This window comes from Durio zibethinus, chromosome 25 (genome assembly GCF_047325235.1).
Source record: "Durio zibethinus cultivar Kanyao isolate XHJ-2024 chromosome 25, ASM4732523v1, whole genome shotgun sequence".
Taxonomy (NCBI): Eukaryota; Viridiplantae; Streptophyta; class Magnoliopsida; order Malvales; family Malvaceae; genus Durio; species Durio zibethinus.
The window spans coordinates 17,541,128-17,564,434 of NC_143186.1; the positions used below are offsets into that span (position 1 = coordinate 17,541,128).

At 32.4% G+C, this 23,307-nt stretch overlaps 2 protein-coding genes across 9 annotated transcripts in view; both read right to left on the minus strand.

Annotated features, from left to right (window-relative positions):
* LOC111275742 ((+)-delta-cadinene synthase isozyme XC14-like) overlaps positions 1–18,569 on the minus strand; it is a 43,047-nt gene extending 24,478 nt beyond the window's left edge. The window contains exons 1-2 of the mRNA XM_089754249.1: positions 18,441–18,569; positions 18,090–18,277 (exon numbers count right to left, since the gene is read on the minus strand). Coding sequence (XP_089610375.1) covers positions 18,090–18,277; positions 18,441–18,569 — 317 coding nt within the window. The remainder of the gene's footprint in view (positions 1–18,089; positions 18,278–18,440) is intronic.
* A 1,638-nt stretch (positions 18,570–20,207) lies between these two features.
* LOC111276474 ((+)-delta-cadinene synthase isozyme A-like) lies at positions 20,208–23,307 on the minus strand. Of its 8 annotated transcripts, none has more exons than XM_089754121.1 (7): positions 23,172–23,307; positions 22,743–23,007; positions 22,235–22,613; positions 21,875–22,088; positions 21,641–21,784; positions 21,163–21,411; positions 20,208–20,820 (listed from the first exon to the last, which is right to left on the minus strand). In XM_089754121.1, the coding sequence occupies exons 1-7, from the start codon at positions 23,298–23,300 to the stop codon at positions 20,521–20,523; spliced, it is 1,680 nt and encodes a 559-aa protein (XP_089610247.1). In that variant the 5' UTR covers positions 23,301–23,307; the 3' UTR covers positions 20,208–20,520. The 8 variants fall into 8 exon arrangements, with proteins under 8 accessions (XP_089610247.1, XP_089610249.1, XP_089610250.1 ...); XM_089754123.1 differs by having other exon boundaries at positions 21,641–21,781; positions 21,872–22,088; XM_089754124.1 differs by having other exon boundaries at positions 21,641–21,804; positions 21,895–22,088; positions 22,235–22,610; positions 22,740–23,007.

Here is a 23,307-nt window from a genome sequence, read left to right on the forward strand (position 1 = left end):
TACAAAGAGGTTCAATTTTATTAGGCTTTTGGATAACATAATTTATTTGTTGGCCTGACTCTCAAAGGTCCCCAGTGGAGTTATCAAACTGTCATAACGTCTAGATCCAGGGATCTATCGCTAGATATTGACTTGAAGGAGTCGTCACCAATATTTTTATCTAGGTACGATTGGCCACCTAAAGAATCTATCATTACAGGAAACACTTAAGTTTAAGGGTCCCTACAAGAATAGGTTCGAGTCTACTAACGAAAATAGAGTTCGGGAGTTCGGTTACGTGTGAGGAAGGTTATAGCACCCTCACCACGTCCATCAAAAGATGGTACCAACTTAATTTTATGTTATCCAATAAGCCTTAAAATTTTACTAAGTAATTAACTATTGAAAATTATTCTCAATTGACTCTAATACTTTTAGCAAAAAATTGAAAAAATTTCCTCACCTCAAGAGTATGCAAGAAAACTACTGTTTCATTTGTAGAGGCTCCATCGTCAGATTATTTAACATAAAAAAAAATCCAAGGAAATAAAAAAAAGAAAAGAAAAATGATCGCTTTTATATAGAGAAAATTGATACTTATAACTTTTCTCCAAAAATATTTTTTGAAAACTTTAATTTCGAGGAAATTTGATATTTTCAACTTTTCCTCAAAAAAACCTTTTTTGAAAATTTATTTTTAAGAAAAATTGATACTTTCAACTTTTTCTCAAAAATATATATATTTTAATTTTATTTAAAAAAATAAAATAAATAAAAAATAAAAAAATGAAAAATGAAAAAATATAATAAAAATAAAAATGAAATATTAAACAATCATAATAAATAAATAAATAAAATAATAAAAATAAACGAAAAAAAAAACCTGGGAATGGCTCGACTAACTGCTCGGCTCGGCTTTGCTTGAGGAAGAAAAATAGCTCGAAGATGCGACTCAAGGGTGCCGGCTCAGCTCGACTAACGGCTCAGAGACGCGGGTCGCACGCAGGTAAAAAACGGGTCGGCGCTCGGGTCGGATCGGATCTTGACAAAATGCGCGGAACATCTGTCTTACTTAACGCAGAAACGACGTCATTTTGAGAGGGTATATAAGGTTGATTCCTTCGTTTCTTCAGCAGAACCCTTCTTCCCTCTCTCTCTTCCTTCCTCATCTCTCCTTTCTCTCTAAAAACTTGAAGAACTCTGGTTGAATGTCCATCGAATTCTGGAAATTTTTGCTAAAATCTAAGTTTTTCATCGGAAGTTCATCGAAAAACTGATCGATTTTTTAAAATGGTTACCAAAAACTGGAAAGTTGGCCGAAAACTTCAAAGTTGGCTAGAATAGTCATCGAAAAACTCAATATTTGCCAAAAAAATTCAACCGAAATCTAGAAATTTTCCAGAAATTTCTAGAAAAAATTCGTAAAAATTTTTCAAAAATTCCTACCGATTTCTAAAGCTATTCTAAATGCACCTAAATCTTTTTGGCCTTTAAATCTTCTCTGTGTCTGCTTTTTCTTTCAGCCAGTGACTCTTTTTCTCTATTTTTTCCTTTGATCCGAGGGTCCTTTTGTAGGGATTGATCAGAAAAGTTTCTGATCAATCCCAACTCCTCTTTGGATTGAGATTCAATCATTGAATCCAATATGGACTCTGATTAAATTCCAATTCATGGTGGGATTCCTCCAAAACCAATTCAATCTTCAACAAAAAAAAAATCAAAAAAATCAAAAAAATCAAAAAAAAATATTAATGAAAATAATCAGATAAACAAAAAAATTAACAGATAAATTAAAAATAAATAATAGATAAATTATAATATATAATCAGATAAATATATATAAATATTAATAGAAAAAAATAGTAATAATAATAATAATAAGGACATATATATTAATAAATAGTAATAATAAATAAGTAAACAATAAATACATAAGATAAAAAAAATATAAAATAATAATAAAAATAAAATAAAAATAAAATAAAAATATAAAATAAAAAAATAAAAAAAAAAGGGCTTACCCATTTGGACCAGGCCCAATTGATCTGGGCCTGGACCAAATTAGGTGTCTACAATACTGCTAGGCATTTCACATTTTCCTTTATGGATGGTTTCTCAGGCTATAATCAGATTAAGATGGCTCAAGATGATATGGAGAAAACTACATTTGTGACCATGTGTGGGATATTATGTTACAAAGTCATGCCTTTTGGGTTAAAAAATGTTGGTGGCACTTATCAAAGAGTAATAGTGACTCTCTTCCATGACATGATGCATAAAGAAATAGAGGTATATGTGGATGATATGATTGTGAAATCTCATGAAGGAGAAAATCATATAGTCAATCTCAAAAAGCTATTTGATAGGTTAAGAAGATTTTAGCTGAAGTTGAATCCCGTTAAATGTATATTTGGTGCCAAGTCAGAAAAACTATTGGGCTTTTGTGGTCAATGAAAAGGGATCGAAGTGGACCCGAATAAGATACAAGTCATCCAAAACTTATCTCCTCATCGTACCCCAAAAGAAGTGCGAGGTTTCCTAGGGAAACTGAACTATATTGCTCGTTTCATCTCTCAACTGACCTATAGGTGTGATCCTATTTTCAAGCTTATCAGAAAACATGATCCAAGAGAATGGAATGATGAATGCTAAGAAGCTTTTGATAAGATCAAATAATACTTGTCAAATCCACCTGTGTTGGTGCCGCCAATCCCGAAAAAACCTTTGATCTTGTACTTAACACTGCATGAAAATTCAATGGGATGTGTGCTGGGGCAAAGAGATGAAACTGATAGGAAAGAATGAGCAATATACTACTTGAGTAAAAAATTCATTGATTATGAGTCCAAGTATTCACCACTAGAAAAGATATGTTATGTATTAGCTTGGACAACTAGAAGGCTTCGACAATACATGCTTTATCATACCCCTTGGCTCATAGCAAAGTTGAATCCTATTAAGTATATCTTCGAAAAGCCCTTATTGACATAAAAAATAACGCGATGGAAAGTTATGCTTTCAGAATATGATATCATTTATGTGACTCAAAAAGTTATAAAAAAAAGTGCTGTAGCCGAGTTCCTTGTTGATCATGCTGTCAAAAATTATGAACCAATAAACCTGGAGTTCCCTGATGAAGATGTGATGGTAATTGAAGAAAATGAACCGGTTGAAGAGTCTTGGATGATGTATTTTGATAGAGCTGCTAATGTTTTGGGTCATGGTTTTGGGGTAATTTTAATATCTCCTAATGGGCACTATTATCCCATTACAGTCAGGTTAAATTTTAATTGCACAAATAATATGGTTGAGTATGAGGCCCGTGTTATAGGTCTGCAAGTAGCAATTAAAAAAAAATCAAAGTATTAGATGTGTTTGGAGATTCAGCTCTAGTCATCTATTAGTTACGAAAAAAATGAGAAACCAGAGATTCCAAGTTGATACGGTACCATAAGTATATTTTTCAGTTGGTTATACAATTTGAAGAAGTTCAATTTGAGCATTTGCCTAGAGAAAAAAACCAAATTGTTGATGCACTGGTTACTCTGGCTGCAATGATTAAAATAGATGCAAATACTGAAATCCAACCATCAAGCTGGATGTGAAGGATAAATCAGCACATTATTCAGGTGTTAAAAAAAAAGTTGATGGGAAACCATGGTATCATGACATCATGCAATACATTAAAAGCCAGTAATACCCAAAACATATAACAGAAAATTTGATGGAGATGTCCTCTATAAAAGGGATCGAGATCAAGTACTCTTAAGGTGTATGAATGCAGTTGAAGTGAAGAGGATTATTGAAGAAATATATGATAAAGTTTATGGGGCATATGCAAATGGTCATATGATGGCTAGACAAATTATGAGGGTTGGATACTATTGGTTGACAATGGAGAGTGACTATTTGATTATGCCAAAAAATGTCATAAATGTTAGATCTATGCTGACAAGATCCACACTCCTCAAACAGCGTTGCATGTTTTGGCTCCTCCATGACCATTTTCTATGTGAGGTATGGATGTCATTGGTCCCATCACTCCAAAAGCTTCAAATAGACATAGATTCATCTTTATGATGATTGATTACTTTATAAAATGGGTAGAAACCACATTATATGCTAGCGTGACTCGATCTGTGGTATGTAAATTCATAAAAAGAGAGATAATATACAGATATGGGCTTTTAGAGATAATTATTTTTGATAATACCAAAAATTTAAACAGTAAAATAATGAATGAAGTTTACACTTAGTTCAAGATTCATCATCATAATTCAGTACCATATCGTCCAAAGATGAATGGGGCAGTAGAAGCTACAAATAAAAATATCAAAAGAATCCTTAAAAAAATGACTGATACTTATAAATATTGGCATGATAAGTTGCCCTTTGCTTTGCATGCTTATAGAACATCAGTCTAAACATCTACTGAGGCCATTTCGTTCTCTTTGGTATATGGAATGGAAGCTGTGCTACCAGTCGAAGTAAAAATTCCCTCGCTGAGAGTCCTGATGGAAGTAGAATTAGAGAAAGTAGAATGGGTTCAAAATCGCTACGAGTAGTTGAACCTCATTGAAGAGAAAAGACTTACAGCACTTTGTCATGGTCAATTATATCAAAAGAGAATGATGAGAGTACATGACAAGAAAATTTATCCTTGTTGCTTTAGGGAAGGAAATTTAGTGCTAAAAAAGATCCTTCCAAATCAACATGATAATCGAAAAAAATGGACACCAAATTGGAAAGGCTCGTATGTGGTGCAAAAGGCATTTTCTGATGGAACATTGATTTTGGCAGAAATGGACGGAAGTGATTTACCTGCTTCGATAAATTCAGATGCTGTGAAAAAATATTTTGCTTGAAAAAAAAGAAAAAAAATGAAAAAAAGTAAAAAAATGAAAAAATAATGACTCATCTGAAGTTGAAAACCTGAAAAAAAGGTGGCTTAGATGCGAAAAAGAAGCATCATTCCATAATACAAGGGCAAGTGTAGTTTGATGAACTCTGAAAGATCAAAGAAGACATCTAGTTTAGTTTTAAAAAAAGAATCTAGGAATATTTTGTTCATGATTATCTTATGATCATCATTTGGGCACCTTTGTTTCAATTCAAATACTTTGCCATGCACTTGTGACCAATATGCTATCTTTCTTTTGGAAATAACACTTGTCCATTCTTTTATTCTCATTTTTGTCCTCCACATGAATAGAAGAAATGTGTGATTGCATTTTATTGGTCTTGGACTTAAAATGATGAAAAGAAAAACAAACATGAAAGATCTTAGCATTATTTTTTTAAAAAAAGTTGACAAAGGCAAATGAAAAAGGATGAGAAAAGCATGAGAAGACATTGATGTTGTAGACTTTTGAAGAAGAAAAATATTATGGTCAGATGTTGAAAACAGATTGGTCGTATAAGAATTATGATAAAAGAAGCCAAAAGCGAGAGATTTCGAGAACTTTTTTACTACGATGAATAATTTTGATTGCATTATATGCATTGCATTTAGAGCACTCAGTACGTGCATCTATGAGCAGTTTTAACAAAGACAAAGACTTTTCATTTCCTGATCAAATAAAAGATTTCAAAAGAAAAAATTTACTTGTTAAAAGAAAAGAAATCAGTTTTAAAAAAAGACGAAATTTTTAAAGTTGTTGAGCCTCTGTTGGGAGGAGGTTTTCAAGATAGATTTTAAAGTTATTGAGCATCTACTGAGAGGAGCCCTTTTCAAGATAGATTTTAAAGTTGTTGAGCCTCTATTGAGATGAGGTTTTTAAAGTTATTGAGCCTTTGCTGAGAGCAGCCATTTTCAAGATGAGATTTTAAAGTCTTTGAGCTTCTACTGAGAGGAACTTTTTTCAAGACGAGATTTTTAAAGTTGTTAAGCCTCTGCTAAAAGGAGCCTTTTTCAAGATGAAACTTTAAAGTTGTTGAGCCTCTGCTGAGAAGAGCCTTTTTCAAGATGAGATTTTAAAGTTGTTAAGCCTCTGTTGAGAGGAGTCTTTTTCAAGATGAATTTTTTAAAGTTGTTGAGCCTCTACTGAGAGGAGCCTTTTTCAAGATGATTTTTAAAGTTGTTAAGGCTCTCTTGAGATGAGCCCTTTTTCAAATAAGATTTTAAAGTTGTTGAGCCTCTGCTGAGAGCAGCCCTTTTCAGGATGGATTTTAAAGTTGTTGAGCCTCTGTTGAGAGGAGCTTTTTCAAGATGGATTTTAAAATTGTTGAGCCTCTGCTGAGAGAAGCACTTTTCAAGATAATTTTTAAAGTCATTGAGCCTCTACTGAGAGGAGCCCTTTTTAAGATAGATTTTAAAGTTGTTGAGCCTCTATTGAGAGGAGCTTTTTCAGATGAGATTTTTAAAGTTGTTGAGCCTCTGCTGAGAGGAGTCTTTTTCAAGATTTTAAAGTTGTTAAGCCTCTGCTAAGAAGAGCTTTTCCAAATGAGATTTTTAAAGTTGTTAAGCCTCTGCTGAAAGGAGTTTTTTTCAAGATGAGATTTTTAAAGTTATTGAGCTTCTACTGAGAGGAGCCATTTCCAAGAAGATATTTTAAAGTCATTGAGCCTCTGTTGAGAGGAGCTTTTTTCAAGATTTTAAAGTTGTTAAGCCTTTCCTGAGAGGAGCTTTTTTTTTCAAAATGGATTTTAAAGTTGTTGAGCCTTTGCTGAGAGGAGCTTTTCCAAATGAGATTTTTAAAGTTGTTGAGCCTATGCTGAGAGGAGCTTTTTTCAAGATGAGATTTTTAAAAAATGTTATGCCTTTGCTGAAAGGAGCTTTTTTTCTAAAATAAGATTTTTTAAAGTTGTTGAGCCTCTGCTGAGAGGAGCTTTTCAAAATGAGATTTTAAAATTGTTGAGCCTCTGCTAAGAGAAACCTTTTTCAAGATGAAATTTTTAAAGTTGTTGAACCTCTGCTGAGAAGAGTTTTCTTTCAAATTTTTAATTCTCAAAAGTTGTCGAGCCTCAAGTGAGAAGAGCATTTTCGATTAAAAAAAATTTATTTGGATTCTAGACATAATTGTTGTTTTTGTCTTTGCCCTATTACTGATTATCAGTAATGTGCAAAGAGGGGTAGATGTGGACATCAATTTGTCCAGAAAAAAATAAATACAAAATATAAATACAAAATATGAAATACAATAAAACATATACCAAAAATAATACAAATACAAAACAAAAAATACAAAAAAAAATAGAAAATAGAAAAAAATCGAGGATGACAGTGGTGCTGTCCCCGGCACCACTGCCACCAGACCCTACATCCCACCCTTTTGATCACTATACCCTACCCTCCGCCCCTCTAATTATTTATCCCGTTGATAAAATGTCAAATAAGATAAAAATGAATAAAAGCGGCATGGGGCTCATACTTACACCCCATGTCGAGCCCCATGCCCTTCCCTCAAGCATATGCACGGTCGGAGCTTTATAAATAGAGCTCATAGCTAAATCAAATAGAAAGAGAGAAAAAAAAAGAGACGTTATAAAAACGAAAGGAAAAAAAACACAAAAAAAAATACACAGTCCTCCCCATAAGAAGGAACCCAGCGCTGAGCTTCTTACACAAAAAAGAAAAAAAAGGTCAGTTTTTTAAAAAAAAAGGTCAGAATACAAAAAAATAGTCTCACCGAAACTTCACCAGTAGATCTAGGGAAGTGGAGACTCTTTTTGATGAAAAGGACCTTAGATTTGAACTCAAGAGGCCGAGGGAAACATTTTGGTGTTTTTTAAAAATTTTTCAACAATCGCCAAAGGCAATCAGTGATCGCCAAAAGGCGACGGCGATGGCGGAGGAACGACCTGCTGGTCATTTGCGTTTGGTCGAAAAAAAATAAAGAGAGAAGAAAAGTTTTTTTTGTCTGAAAACCGAAGGAAATGAGTAAAAAAAGTTTTTTAAAACTTTTATATAAGCTGTCAATAGCCAAAAGGACGTCGTTTCAATAAACGCCCAAAATGACGTCGTTTTAGCCTCTAAGGATCCCCACATCAACCCGTGACCCGACCTGGGTCTGCGCACCCAACCCGATGATCCATTTTTTCTTCAGCCCTTGATCGGTCCATCTGAACTGGACCAGATCGAATCGGATCGCGCTCGAACTGCTAAGCCACCCAGACCGTACCCAAACTGAGCTAAACCGTCAGATCGAACCGTTGAACCTAATCGCACGTTAATTGGACCATTGACCGGTCCGGTTCAGGTAAAGAAAATTTTTTTTTTTAATTTTTTATATATTATTTTATTAATATTTATGCATATTAAAATATTTATGTTTGTTAGATTAAATGATGAAATATGTGGTTAATTTTTTTTTATAATTTTTTATAATTTTTAAATTAAACTTTAAAAACAAAATAATATAAAAATAAATTTAATAATAATACTAAACTAATAAAAAATGTAGGAAAAGAAAATTTTTATCCGACGATGAGATTCAAAAGTATTTCGAGTAGTGATGCCTACGAAATCTCTAGGTGAAAAGATTTTTTTAAAAATACTATCAGTGTATTGGAGTATTTATAAAAAAATTTTCAATATAGTAAAAATTTTCTTTTTTTCAAGTAATAAATAAAAATTGATTAATATATTAAAAATAAGTAATAAAAATGAGAAGAAAAGAAATTTTATCCAATGATGGGATTCTAAAAGTATTTCGAATAGAGATGCTTTAAGAAATCTCTAGGTGAGAAGATTTTTTGTAAAATATTACTAGTGTATTGGAATATTTATAGAAAATCTTCAATATAATGAAAATTTCATTTTTCTTCAAAATTTTAAATAAGAATATTAATAAAATAATTAATAAAATTTCTAACATAAAAGAATAAAATATGTGCATAAACATGGTAACATTTTGCATTGCATGCATGACATTTTTTACGAAAAATAAATTAGAGCCTCTGAGGATGAGATTTTTAGGTATTCTAAGAAGCGATGCCTAAGAAATCTCTAGGTGAGAAAAAGTTCTTCTAATGTTACCAACGTACTGGAACATTTTAAAAATTATTTCAATAAAAAGGTTTTAATTTATTTTTCTCGAAAATAAAATTTTTTTCTAATAAATAAAAAAAATCAAGGAAATTATTTTTTTGAATACCGAAAATTGGACCATTTTTATCAAAATCAAAAGATAACACGTTGTTAATTGGTACCGTTTTTAACGAGCGCTGTGGGGGTGCTAATCCTTCCCTACACGTAATCGACTCCCGAACCCAAACTGTTTCGTAGACCGTAAAATTATCTTTTTAATAAATTTTAATTAATTTTAAAATTTTATTAAAAGGATATGTTTTAGTAGGTGGCCAATCGCACCTAGCCAAAAAAGATTGGTGGCGACTTTGTTATTTTTTTTATTTCGTTTTCAAATTTATTGGGCGGACACAAAACCGTTATGACACTCATGGTCATCATTAATATTTTGCAATGCATCCTGTATCTCACTTTCAAAATGGTAACTCACACCTAAGCATTTGATTATATCAATTAAACGTAATTTGTGAGATGAATCATCTGTATGTACCATAAGCATCTTCCTTACTTCTTGCTTCAATTCTTCGTATTGTAGTTGAGTTGAAGCATCGATATTCTGCAGAATTGTTATGCAGGAAAAAAATTCATAAATATAATGTTAAGGTGGCAAACATTTTGTTTTATACACGTTCTTGTTCATACGTGAATATACACATGTCTGTGTAGACACCTTATTTAGTCTGGACCCAAACTCATTGGGCTTGATCCAATAGGATTTAGGTTTAAGCCCATTGGACCCGATTTAGGATCCAATTAGCTGACCCCGATGAGCTTTTATTTTTATTTTCATTATTTAATATATATTTTTATTTTTATTTTTTTATCTATTAATATTTTTATTATTCATCTGCTTTTATTTTTTATTATTATTTATCTATTTCTTTTATTTATCTTTTTTTTTGTTATCTATTAATATATTTATCTTTTTATTTTGATTAATTTTCGGTTAAGATTAGGATAAAAAAATTGGAATGAATTTGACTGTGATTTGAGAATTGACAGAGTTGGGATTGGATTCAAAGATTTAATCCAAATCCAAGAAAGAGTTGGGATTGATCAAAAACTCTTATGATCATCCCTATAAATAGGTGCTGAAAGAACAAAAGAAAACACACAGAAAACACAGACACAGAGAAGAAACAGAAGCTAAAAAAGGGTTTCAGTGTGTTAGAATCCCGAGCCGAGTCTCCGAGCTGTTTTTCTTCCTTAAGCTGAGCCGACCCGAACCGCTAAGCCGAGCCGTTCCCAGGTTTTTTTTTTGTTATTTATTTATTTATTTATTTATTTATTATTATATTAGAATTGTTTAATATTTTTTATTTTTATCTTTATTTTATTTTACTTTTCTTTATTTTTATTTTATTATTTTATTTTCTTTAAATAAAATTCAAAAAAAAATATTTTTGAGGAAAAGTTGAAAGTATCAATTTTTCTTAAAATTAAATTTTCAAAAAAGGTTTTTTGAGGAAAATTTGAAAGTATCAATTTTCCTCGAAATTAAAGTTTCCAAAAAATATTTTTAGGGAAAAGTTGAAAGTATCAATTTTTCTTAAAAATAAATTTTCAAAAAAGGTTTTTTTGAGGAAAAGTTGAAAGTATCAATTTTTATCGAAACTAAAGTTTCCAAAAAATATTTTTGGGGAAAAGTTGAAAGTATTAATTTTCCTTAAAAATAAATTTTCAAAAAAAGTTTTGAGGAAAAGTTGAAAGTATCGATTATCGAGATTTGAATAGGGCAAGCCCTAAGGATAACTTTCCTCTACCTCACATCGATACTCTAGTGGATAATACTGTTAGGCATTTCATATTTTCCTTTATAGATAGTTTCTCAAGCTATAATCATATCAAGATGGCTCAAGATGATATGGAGAAAACTACGTTTGTGACCATGTGGGGGACATTCTATTACAAAGTCATGCCTTTTGGGTGGAAAAATGCTGGTGCCACTTATCAAAGAGTAATAGTGACTCTCTTTCATGACATGATGCATAAAGAAATAGAGGTATATGTAGATGATATGATTACGAAATCTCGTGAAAGAAAAAATCATATAGTCAATATCAAAAAGCTATTTGACAGGTTGAGAAGATTTCGACTGAATTTGAATCTCGTTAAATGTACATTTGGTGCCAAGTCAAAAAAACTATTAAGCTCTTATGGTCAGTAAAAGAGGAATCAAAGTGGACCCGGATAAGATACAAGTCATCCAAAACTTATCTCCTCTTCATACCCCAAAAGAAGTGCGAGGTTTCCTAGGGAGACTGAACTATATTGCTCGTTTCATCTCTCAACTCACTTATAAGTGCGATCCTATTTTCAAGCTTCTCAGAAAATATGATCTAGGAGAATGGAATGATGAATGCTAAGAAGCTTTTGATAAAATCAAAGAATACTTATCAAATCCACCTGTGTTGGTACCTCCAATCTCGAAAAAACCTTTGATCTTGTACTTAACAGTGCATGAAAATTCAATGGAATGTGTGCTGGGGCAAAAAAATTAAACTGACAGGAAATAACCAGCAATATACTACTTGAGTAAAAAATTCACTGATTATGAGTCCAAGTATTCACCATTAGAAAAGATATGTTATGTATTAGCTTGGACAGCTCGAAGGCTCCGACAATAAATGCTTTATCACACCACTTGGTACATAGCAAAGTTGAATCCTATTATGTATATCTTCGAAAAACCCTTTTTAACATGAAGAATAATGTGGTGGCAAGTTATGCTTTCAGAATATGATATCATTTATGTGACTCAAAAAGCTATAAAAAGAAGTACCGTAACCGAGTTCCTTGCTGATCGCACTCGCAAAAATTATGAACCAATGAACTTGGAGTTCCCTGATGAAGATGTGATGGCCACTGAAGAAAATGAACCTGTTGAAGAGTCTTGGATGATGTATTTTGATGGAGCTGCTAATGTTTTGGGTCATGGTATTGGGGTAATTTTAATATCTCATGATGGGTGCTATTATCCCATTACAGCCAGATTAAATTTTAATTGCACAAATAATATGGCTGAGTATGAGGCCTGTGTTATGAGTCTGCAAGCAGCAATTGAAAAGAAAATCAAAGTATTAGATGTGTTTGGAGATTCAACTCTAGTCATCTATCAGTTACGAAGAGAATAAAAAACCAGAGATTCGAAGTTGATACGGTATCATAAGTACATTTCTCAGTTGGTTATACAATTCAAAGAAGTTTAATTTGAGCATTAGCCTAGAGAGGAAAACAAAATTGCTGATGCACTGGCTACTCTGGCTACAACGATTAAAATAGATGTAAATACTAAAATCCAACCCATCAAACTTGATGTGAAGGATAAACCAGTACATTGTTCAGGTGTTGAAGAAGAAGTTGATGGGAAACCATGATATCATGACATCATACAATACATTAAAGCCAGTAATACCCAAAACATGTAACAGAAAATGATAAGAGAATTATTAGAAGGTTGGCTATGAGTTTCTTTCTTGATGAAGACATCCTCTATAAAAGGGATCGAGATCAAGTACTCTTAAGGTGTATGAATACAGTTGAAGCAAAGAGGATTATTGAAAAAATATATGATGAAGTTTGTAAGGCACATGAAAATGGTCATATGATGGCTAGACAAATTATGAGGGCTGGATACTATTGGTTGACAATAGAGAGTGACTGTATTGATTATGCCAAAAAATGTCATATATGTCAGATCTATGCTAACAAGATCTACACTCCTCAAATAGCGTTGCATGTTTTGGCTCCTCCATGGCCATTTTCTATATGGGGTATGGATGTCATCGGTCCCATCACTCCAAAAGCTTTAAATGGACATAGATTCATTTTTGTGATGATTGATTACTTTACAAAATGGGTAAAAATCACATCATATGCTAGCGTGACTCAATCTGTGATATGCAAATTCATAAAAAGAGAGATAATATACAGATATGGACTTTCAGAGATAATTATTTCTGATAATGCCAAAAATTTAAACAGTAAAATGATGAATGAAGTTTGCACTCAGTTCAAGATGCGTCATCATAATTCGGTATCATATCGTCCAAAGATGAATGGGGTAGTAGAAGCTACAAATAAGAATATCAAAAGAATCTTGAAAAAAATTACTGATACTTATAAAAATTTGTATGAAAAGTTACCCTTTGCTTTGCATGCTTATAGAACATCAGTTTGAACATCTACTGAGGCCACTATGTTCTCTTTGGTATATGGAATAGAAGTTGTGCTACCGGTCAAAGTAAAAATTCCCTCGCTACGAGTAGTTAAACCTCATTGAAGAAAAAAGACTTATAGCGCTTTGTCATGGTCAATTATATCAAAAGAGAATGATGAGAGTACATGATAAGAAAATCCATCCTCGTTGCTTTAGGGAAGAAGATTTAGTACTAAAAAAGATCTTTCCAAATCAACATGATAATCGAAAAAAATGGACACCAAATTGGAAAGACCCGTATGTGGTGAAAAAAGCCTTTTCTGGTAGGGCATTGATTTTGGCAGAAATGGACGAAAGTGATTTACCTGCTCTAATAAATTCAAATGTTGTGAAAAAATATTTGCTTAAAAAAGAAAGAAAATAAATAAAAAATGAAAAAATAATGACTCATCTGAAGCTGAAAACCTGAAAAAAATGTGGCTTGGATGTGAAGAAGAAGCATCATTCCATAATACAAGGGCAAGTGTAGTTTGATGAACTCTAAAAGATCAAAGAAGTCATCTAATTTAGTTTTTTAAAAAAATCTAAGAATATTTTGTTCATGATTATCTTATGATCATCATTTGGGCACCTTTGTTTCAATTCAAATACTTTGCCATGCACTTGTGACCAATATGCTATCTTTCCTTTAGAAATAACACCTGTCCATTCCTTTATTCTCATTTTTGTCCTCCACATGAATAGAAGAAATGTGTGATTGCATTTTATTGGTCTTGGACTTAAAATGATGAAAAGAAAAACAAATATGAAAGATCTTAGCATTACTTTTTAAAAAAAGGTTGACAAAGGCAAATGAAAAATGATGAGAAAAGCATGAGAAGACATTGATGTTGCAGACTTTTGAAGAAGAAAAATATTGTGGTCAGATGTTAAAAACAGATTGGTCGTATAAGAATTATGATAAAAGAAGCCAAAAGTGAGAGATTTCGAAAACTTTTTTACTACAATGAATAATTTTGATTGCATTACATGCATTACATTTAGAGTACTCAGTACATGCATCTATGAGCAATTTTAACAAAGACAGAGACTTTTCATTTTTTGATCAAATAAAAGATTTCAAAAAAAAAAAATTTACTTGTTTAAAGAAAAGAACTCAATTTTGAGAAAAGATGAAAATTTTAAAATTGTTGAGCCTCTGCTGAGACGAGCCCTTTTCATGAGATTTTAAATGAGCCCTTTTCATGAGATTTTAAAGTTGCTGAGCCTCTGCTAAAAGGAGCCTTTTTTATGAGATTTTAAAGTTGTTGAGCCTTTGTTGAGAAAAGCTTTTTCATGAGATTTTAAAGTTGTTGAGCCTCTGTTGAGAGGAGTTTTTCCATGAGATTTTAAAGTTGTTGAGCCTCTGCTGAAAGGAGCTTTTCCAAAAGAGATTTTAAAGTCATTGAGCCTCTACTGAGAGGAGTTTTTTCCAAGATGAGATTTTTAAAGTTGTTGAGCCTCTGCTGAAAGGAGCCTTTTTCAAGATAAGACTTTAAAGTTGTTGAGCCTTTGCTGAGAAGAGCCTTTTTCAAAATGAGATTTTAAAATTGTTGAGCCTCTGTGCAGAGGAGCCTTTTTCAAGATGATTTTTAAAATTGTTGAGCCTCTGTTGTGAACCTCTGCTGAAAGGAGCCCTTTTTTAAAGATGGATTTAAAGTTGAGCCTCTGTTGAGAGAAGCTTTTTCAAGATGGGTTTTAAAGTTGTTGAGCCTTTGCTGAACGAAGTTTTTCAAGAAAGATTTTAAAGTTGTTAAGCTTCTGCTGAGAGGAGCCCTTTTTAAGATAATTTTTAAAGTTGTTGACCATCTACTAAGAGAAGCCATTTTCAAGATAATTTTTAAAGTTGTTGAGCTTCTGCTGAGAGGAGCTCTTTTTAAGATGGATTTTAAAGTTGAGCCTCTATTGAGAGGAGCTTTTTCAAATGAGATTTTTAAAGTTGTTGAGCCTCTACTGAGATGAGCCATTTCCAAGATGAGATTTTAAAGTCATTCTTTTTCAAGATTTTAAAGTTATTAAGCTCTGCTAAGAAGAGCTTTTCCAAATGAGATTTTTAAAGTTGTTGAGCCTCTGCTGAAAGGAGCTTTTTTTAAGATGAGATTTTTAAAGTTATTGAGCCTCTACTGAGATGAGCCATTTCCAAGATGAGATTTTAAAGTTGTTGAGCCTCTGCTGAAAGGAACTTTTCCAAATTAGATTTTTAAAGTTGTTAAGCCTGTGCTGAGAGGAGCTTTTTTCAAGATGAGATTTTTAAAAATTGTTAAGCCTGTGCTGAGAGGAGCTTTTTTTCCAAGATGAGATTTTTTAACGTTGTTGAACCTCTGCTAAGAGGAGCTTTTCAAAATGAGATTTTAAAGTTGTTGAGCCTCTGCTGAGAGGAACCTTTTTCAAGATAAAATTTTTAAAGTTGTTGAACCTCTGCTGAGATGAGTCTTTTTTAGATTTTTAATTCTCAAAAGTTATCAAGCCTCAAGTGAGAAGAGCATGTTCGATTAAAAAAAACTTTGTTTGGATTCTAAACAAAATTGTTGTCTTTGTCTTTGTCCTATTACTGATTATTAGTAATGTGCAAAGAGGGGCAGCTGTGGACATCAATTTGTCCAAAAAAAAATAAATACGAAATATAAATACAAAATATGAAATACAATAAAAAATATACCAAAAATAATACAAAATAAAAAAAATACAAAACAAAAAATACAAAAAAAAATAAAAAAAAAAAAATCGAGGATGGTAGTGGTGCTATCCCCGGTACCACTGCCACCAGACCCCACATCCCACCCTTCTGATCACTATACCCTACCCTCCACCCCTCTAATTACTCATCCCATTGACAAAATGTTAAATAAGATAGAACCGAATAAAAGAGGCATGGGGCTGATGCTTACACCCCATGCCTAGCCCCATGCCTTTCCCTCAAGTATACGCATGGCCGGAGCTCTATAAATAGAGCTCCTAGCCAAATCAAACAGAGAGAGAAAAAAAAAAGAGAGACGTTGCAAAAATAAAAGGAAAAAAAACATAAAAAAATACACAGTCCTCCCCGTAGGAAGGAACCCAGTGCCGAGCTTCCTGCATGAAGAAGAAAAAAAGGGGTCAGTTTAAAAAGAAAGGGTCAGAATACAAAAAAAATAGTCTCACTGAAACTTCACCAGCAGATTTAGGGAAGTGAGGACTCTTTTTTATGAAAAGGACCTCGGATTTGAACTCAGGAGGCCGAGGGGAATATTTTGGTGTTTTCTAAAAATTTTTCAACCACTACAAAAGTCGACAGGTGATCGATAAAAGGCAATGGCGACGGCGGAGGAATGGCCGACCGACCATTTGCGTTTGGTTGAAAAAAAAAAAAGAGAGAGAGAAGAAAAGCTTTTTTTGTCTGAAAAACGAAGAAAATGAGTAAATTTTTTTTTTAACCTTTATATAAACTGTCAATAGCCAAAACGATGTTGTTTTAATAAACGCCCAAAATGATGTCGTTTTAGCGTCTGAGGATCCGCGCGTCGACCCGTGACATGACTCGAGGTCCGCGCACCCAACCCGGCGATCTGTTTTTTCTTCAGCCCTTAACCGGTCCATCTGAACTGAACTAGATTGAATCGAATCGTGCTCGAACCACTGAGCCACCTAGACCATGCCTAGACCGAGCCGAACCGTCGAACCGAACTGCGCGTTGACCGGTCCGATTCAGGTAAAAAAAATTTTTTTTTTTAAATTTTTAAAATTTTTTATATATTACTTTATTAATATTTATGCATATTAAAATATTTATGTTTGTTAGATTAAATGATGAAATATGTGGTTAATTTTTTTTTATAATTTTTAAAATAAACTTTAAAAACAAAATAATATAAAAATAAATTTAATAATAATACTAAACTAATAAAAAATGTAGGAAAAGGAAATTTTTATCCGACGATAGGATTCAAAAGTATTCCGAGTAGTGATACCTACGAAATCTCTAGGTGAGAAGATTTTTTTTAAAATAGTACCAGTGTATTGGAGTATTTATAAAAAAATTTTCAATATAGTAAAAATTTTCTTTTTTTTAAGTAATAAATAAAAATTGATTAATATATTAAAAATAAGTAATAAAAATGAGAAGAAAAGAAATTTTATTTGATGATGGGATTCTAAAAGTATTCCGAGTAGAGATGCTTTAAGAAATCTCTAGGTGAGAAGATTTTTTGTAAAATATTACTAGTGTATTGAAATATTTATAGAAAATCTTCAATATAATGAAATTTTTATTTTTCTTCAAAATTTTAAATAAGAATATTAATAAAATAATTAATAAATTTTCTAACAAAGAAGAATAAAATATGTGCATAAACATGGTAACATTTTGCATTGCATTCATGACATTTTTTACGAAAAATAAATTCAAGCCTCTAAGGATAAGGTTCTTAGGTATTCCGAGAAAAGATGCCTAAGAAGTCTGTAGGTGAGAAAAAGTTCTTCTAATATTACCAACGTACTAGAACATTTTAAGAATTATTTCAATAAAAAGGTTTTAATTTATTTTTCTCGAGAATAAATTTTTTTTTCTAATAAATAAAAAAATCAAGGAAGTTATTTTTTCGAATACAAAAAATTGGACTATTTTTATCAAAATCAAAAGATAACACGTTGTTAATTGGTACCGTTTTTCACCGACGCTGTGGAGGTGCTAATCCTTCCCCACACGTAACCGACTCCTGAACCCAAACTGTTTCGCAGACCGTAAAATTATCTTTTTAATAAATTTTTATTAATTTTAAAACTTTATTAAAATGATATGTTTTAGTAGGTGGCTAATCGCACCTAGCCAAAAAATATTGGTGGTGACTGTTATTTTTTTTATTTCGTTTCCAAATTCGTCGGACGGATACAAAACTGTTATGACACTCATCGTCATCATTAATATTTTGCAATGCATCCTGTATCTCTCTTTCAAAATGGTAACTCACACCTAAGCGTTTGATTATATCAATTAAACGCAATTTATGAGATGAATCATCTGTATGTACCATAAGCATCTTCCTTACTTCTTGCTTCAATTCTTCGTATTGTAGTTGAGTTGAAGCATCGATATTCTGCAGAATTGTTATGCAGGAAAAAAATTCATAAATATAATGTGAAGGTGGCAAACATTTTGTTTTATACACGTTCTTGTTCATACGTGAATATACACATGTATGCATGAATCAATACGTGCAAACTAGAGGAATTGGTGAATTCACCATCTAAATTATTTACCATTTTAGAAGGACTTGAGAGGAAAAGATCCCCCCAGATGCTAGGATGAAAATTGGCGGAGCGACGATTCTTGATGGACTTGGAATCATGAGTTGAAGAAGGAAGTGATGAAGAAACTGGAGAAGACATCTCTTGAGCTAAGTAATTATGCTGGAAACACTATAAAATGAGACGATCTTGTAACACGGATTTTTTTTCTTGTGGTCTTAACGATCGAATATGGTGTGAGCCTAACTGCCCCTATGTTGTTGTATTTATAGATGTTTGCCAGCGTGGAAATGTTAAGTAAGCTCTTAACTTGAAAAAAAAAAAGATTATAAGTATAGATTTGAATTCCAAATTTATTAACTATTATGGGGTTGCATAAATAAATTGAATTGAACTCAGGACCTAAAATTTAATTTTTCAATCAAGATCCAATTAAAATTCAAAGAATACGAAACCCATTTTCATACCCAAAAAATTTCTTAATAAAACAGGGTGTTTACAATTGTGGTCAAGCAATAAATATGAAATGTGAGGTTCCAAGTCCCTTTCATATAAGAGAGTGATGGGTGTGTTTCATTCATGAACTTCTAAAACAATTGTGGGTGGTATATTTATGTAAAAAAAAAAAACATAATTCTGAAGTCTGAATTATAACGTCTGTAATTTTTTTTTTTTAAATTGTGATCTGCTATATTAAAAAAAAAAGAAAAAGAAAGCAGCCATCTGCCATATTAGCAAGCTACTTTATCACATGATGTCAATTAGTTTTATTTCTCATATGATTACAATAAAATTCAGAACGAAATGTAAGTTTTTCAAAAATCTTGATACTGAAATATAGAAGGGAGAAGTAGAAATATCCGCAGAACCAATTAATTGCAATTGGGAGAAGCAAAAGTTGGCATCAAAGTTGATAGGTCTTTTTTTTCTTTTTTTTATATGCAAAATTATCATATAGTTTTATGCTAAATTATAATGCTTCTATGCTTGATTTCTATTTGATTAAATCTATTGTCTACCTAAATATGCTAATTATTCAAAATATAGGTAAAATGAAAGATTGAGGAGAATAAATTGAAAATACAATTTAAAATTAAAGAGCCAAAAGCAGAAGTCAAATTGGATGCAAAAAGCTAGACAAAAACTTGAAGAAAACAAGGCAGCAGTGGCGTCAGTTGTGGACCGTTTTTGGCGTTAATTCTTGCAAGACTTGAAGCTGTTAAATGAGCTGAATTGACGCTAAACTTAAGCTACATTGGATGACATTTGAATGCTCATTTTATAGGCTGAAATCGGAAGCAAAAACTGGAGCAACACCCAAGGCAGTCACGGTTTATAGGGCTGGGCAGTGTGCCTTTTACTTGGCTTCAAAGTTGCACATTTTGGTTTTGTTTGAACTAGCTGGTTGTGCATGAGCTGTATGGGAAGGAAAAGGATGAATTCTAGACCTTGAAGAAGCCTTGAAGAGGTGGAGAAGCTGCCAAAACCATAAGGCAATCCAAAGCCATGCTCTTAGAATGTCCAAGCTGAGAGCAATTTCTGTGCGCACGAGTGAGCTGCATCAAAAGACATGTGCTGCCAAAAGTCACTGTTTTGAGAGGATTTGTTGCGTTGAATTTTCAGAGGTGGCTTTAAATTATTTGATTAAAATTTAATTTTCGATCATTTCTAATATAAAAAATGATAAAAAAGAACAAGATAAATACATGATGTTTTTTGTGTGATCAATTGTCGTCCATGAGACGGGCAATTACTGAAGCTTTAATGATTTTATGGTTACTGAAGTTTTTTGTTTTGGTAAAAAGAATCAAAGAAAAAATGTAGGGACAAAATTCTATAAAATTGAAACATGTTGACAATATTAAATATTGCATCGATCCCAATTACTAAAAAAGATAAAAAAAAAAAAAATTAAACATGTATAAAACCACATAAACGTGCAATACATTCTAATATTAAAAAGGGAAATTACACTGACAATAAATTATTTTATCTCATATATAACACCAAAAGATTTCAATTCTTGGCAGCTAGGACAATTTTGTTCTTTTAGTTTCTTATTTATTTATTCTATATGTAAATTCTTGGATCTTCAAAGTGGGATTGGATCAATAAGCAATGAAGTGATTCCGCACTTGACAACATTTCCAACGTGTGTGTACCCATCTCCATCCTTGTAGAGGAAATCCATCACCCTTGCAAGGTTGAGAATTCGTGTGAGGATAGGCATTGGGACCCAAGGTGTCGGCCTAAGTACCAACTCCTGGTTTATATCCTTCCAAGCATTCTCAATTTGCTTGTTCAACTCACTGCATGCCTTTTCTTCTGAAACTCCATGCTGCTTCACGTAGCATTCAATGGCCGATGCAACATGCCCTCTCTCCTGCTCAAACTGCATAATCATAATATTTCCAAATAAATAAATGGGAAAATTAATTCTTATAATACTTTGCACCATTTAGAAGCTTTAATTTCTCACAATTCTATTTGATTGTCATTGATAAAATAAATGATTTTAGTCTGATTCATTAATTATGATAAAAAATACGTTATACTAATATTTCTTTTTCATATTAAGCAATGTCGGGCAAAATAAAAAATAAACAACATGCAATCAATTAATTATGTAATTTGTCAATAAAGTGTTAAAACTTTTAATTTTATTGATTAAAATTTAATTTTTGATCTCACAAATAAAAATGATAAAGAAGAAAAAGGTAAATACATGATATACCTTGTGTGAAACAATATCGTCCATGAGACGGGCAATTACTGTAGAAGCTTTAATGATTTTAGGATTGCTAGATGCCCAATCAAATATCTCTTTTGTCACAATGTCTCCCATTCCAACAAAAGATGTGATAGCAACCATAATGTAGCCAGAAGTAACTAATCCATTTATCAGGTATTCTTCCACCGATGGTACGTAGTTTTCGTGGCACCATTTGGCCTCAACGAAATACGCTTGCGATAATTGTTTCATCTGAGAAATGAAAATGCCAAGAAGTCTATATTATTATCAGCTTGTGGTTCAAATAATTTTTCATGAAAGATTTTCTCTTCTTTTTTTTTTCCATTTTAAACGATATTTTTTGCAAATGAGAGGGAAGTGTGTGGTGATCTTTTACTATTTATATGTAATTTCGCCTTTGAATTGAACGAATTTATCTCATGAAAACTATATATGAGAAAGTGGTTTAGTGTGAATTTACTGCTTCTTTCGCATATTGGACACGGTGTAATTTTCCTTGCTTTGTCATCACTTCTTCCATTTCTTCATAAACATCTAAGAGGGCCTTGTAGAAGATTTTCATGTATGCTGGGAGTTGATCTATACAGTCAGTGTCCCACCTGGAAAACAAATTATGGATTAATAAAATCCATAATTCAACCAAATTCTACTATATAGTCCATAATTTGAAGATATACATTGCTTAATTACCTCTCAATTCATTTGTAAGGAGTTCAAGTTCTTCAAATGTGCCATGTACATCATATATGTCATCCATAGTTGACGCCATGACTATTGCTTTTGTCAATATCTCTCTAGCAAAGGAGTATTGAGGCTCAAAGTATACTCCCAATATCCAAAAGTAACCTTCAACTAATCTATCTCGTGCAAATGGCAGTTTTCCAGGAAAATCTAAATCTTTCCACCACCTGAAATAAAACAGTTAGCCCAAGTATTACATACTGTTCGGTTCTCAGAGGTTGGTAAGGTTCGAAATCTGATTGTTCAGCATTCTACCAACAGCTTACATGGTTGTTGACAACAATTTCATATAGAAGGATTAAGGAGTAATTACCTAGAGATATTGCTTAGCTCTTCCTTGTGCAAATTTTGTAATAAGTTGAAATCCAACTTTGCAAAATTTAGTAACGTTTTGTCATGTGAACCATCTTCTTGATATATAGAAATGTATCGCCTAGCCTCTAGCCTTGGCAAGCCTTTGCGGATGGGTCGTTTTCGGGCATGGGAGACTAGCGCTGAAAGGGGATATTCAATGCTACAACTTTCTGCCAAATCTAGATGAGTGGTGGTGAAAGCAAGTGCTTCTTCTAGTCTATGTTCTCCATGCACAGATAAATGTGCAGCTTCATATAATTCTAGCAAGCCTTTCACATCACTTGTTAAGGACATCTTGAAGTTTCCTTCATCATCCTTGAACTTGTTGAATGTTTCTGCTTAATCAAGAAAGGTATATTAAACATTCAGCAAAGTTTGACATAGTAGTACTATATGCATATGCATATTTATATATATGGAATTTCTCCATTGTGGAAGTGCGTAGTAGGAGAAATTGGACTTACCACATTGAACATTAAATCCATTCTCTCTAAGTAATCGAAATCGAAGAGATGTAGCCTCAAGACTTTTGTCATCTTTGTACTCATGGTCATCATTAATATTTTGCAATGCATCCTCTATCTCTCTTTCAAAATGGTAACTCACACCTAAGCGTTTGATTATATCAATTAAACGCAATTTGGGAGATGAATCATCTGTATGTACCATAAGCATCCTCCTTACTTCTTGCTTCAATTCTTCGTATTGTAGTTGAGTTGTAGCATTGATATTCTGCAGAATTGTTTGTAGGAAAAAAATTCGTAAATATAATGTTAAGGCGGCAAACATTTTGTTTTACACACGTTCTTGCTCATATCGAACACACGCATGCATGCATGAATCAATACGTGCAAACTAGAGGAGGAATTGGTGAAGTCACCATCTAAATTATTTACCATTTTAGAAGGACTTGAAAGGAAAATATCCCCCCAGATGCTAGGATGAAAATTGGCAGAGCGACGATTCATGATGGACTTGGAATCATGAGCTGAAGCTGGAAGTGATGAAGAAACTGGAGAAGACATCTCTTGA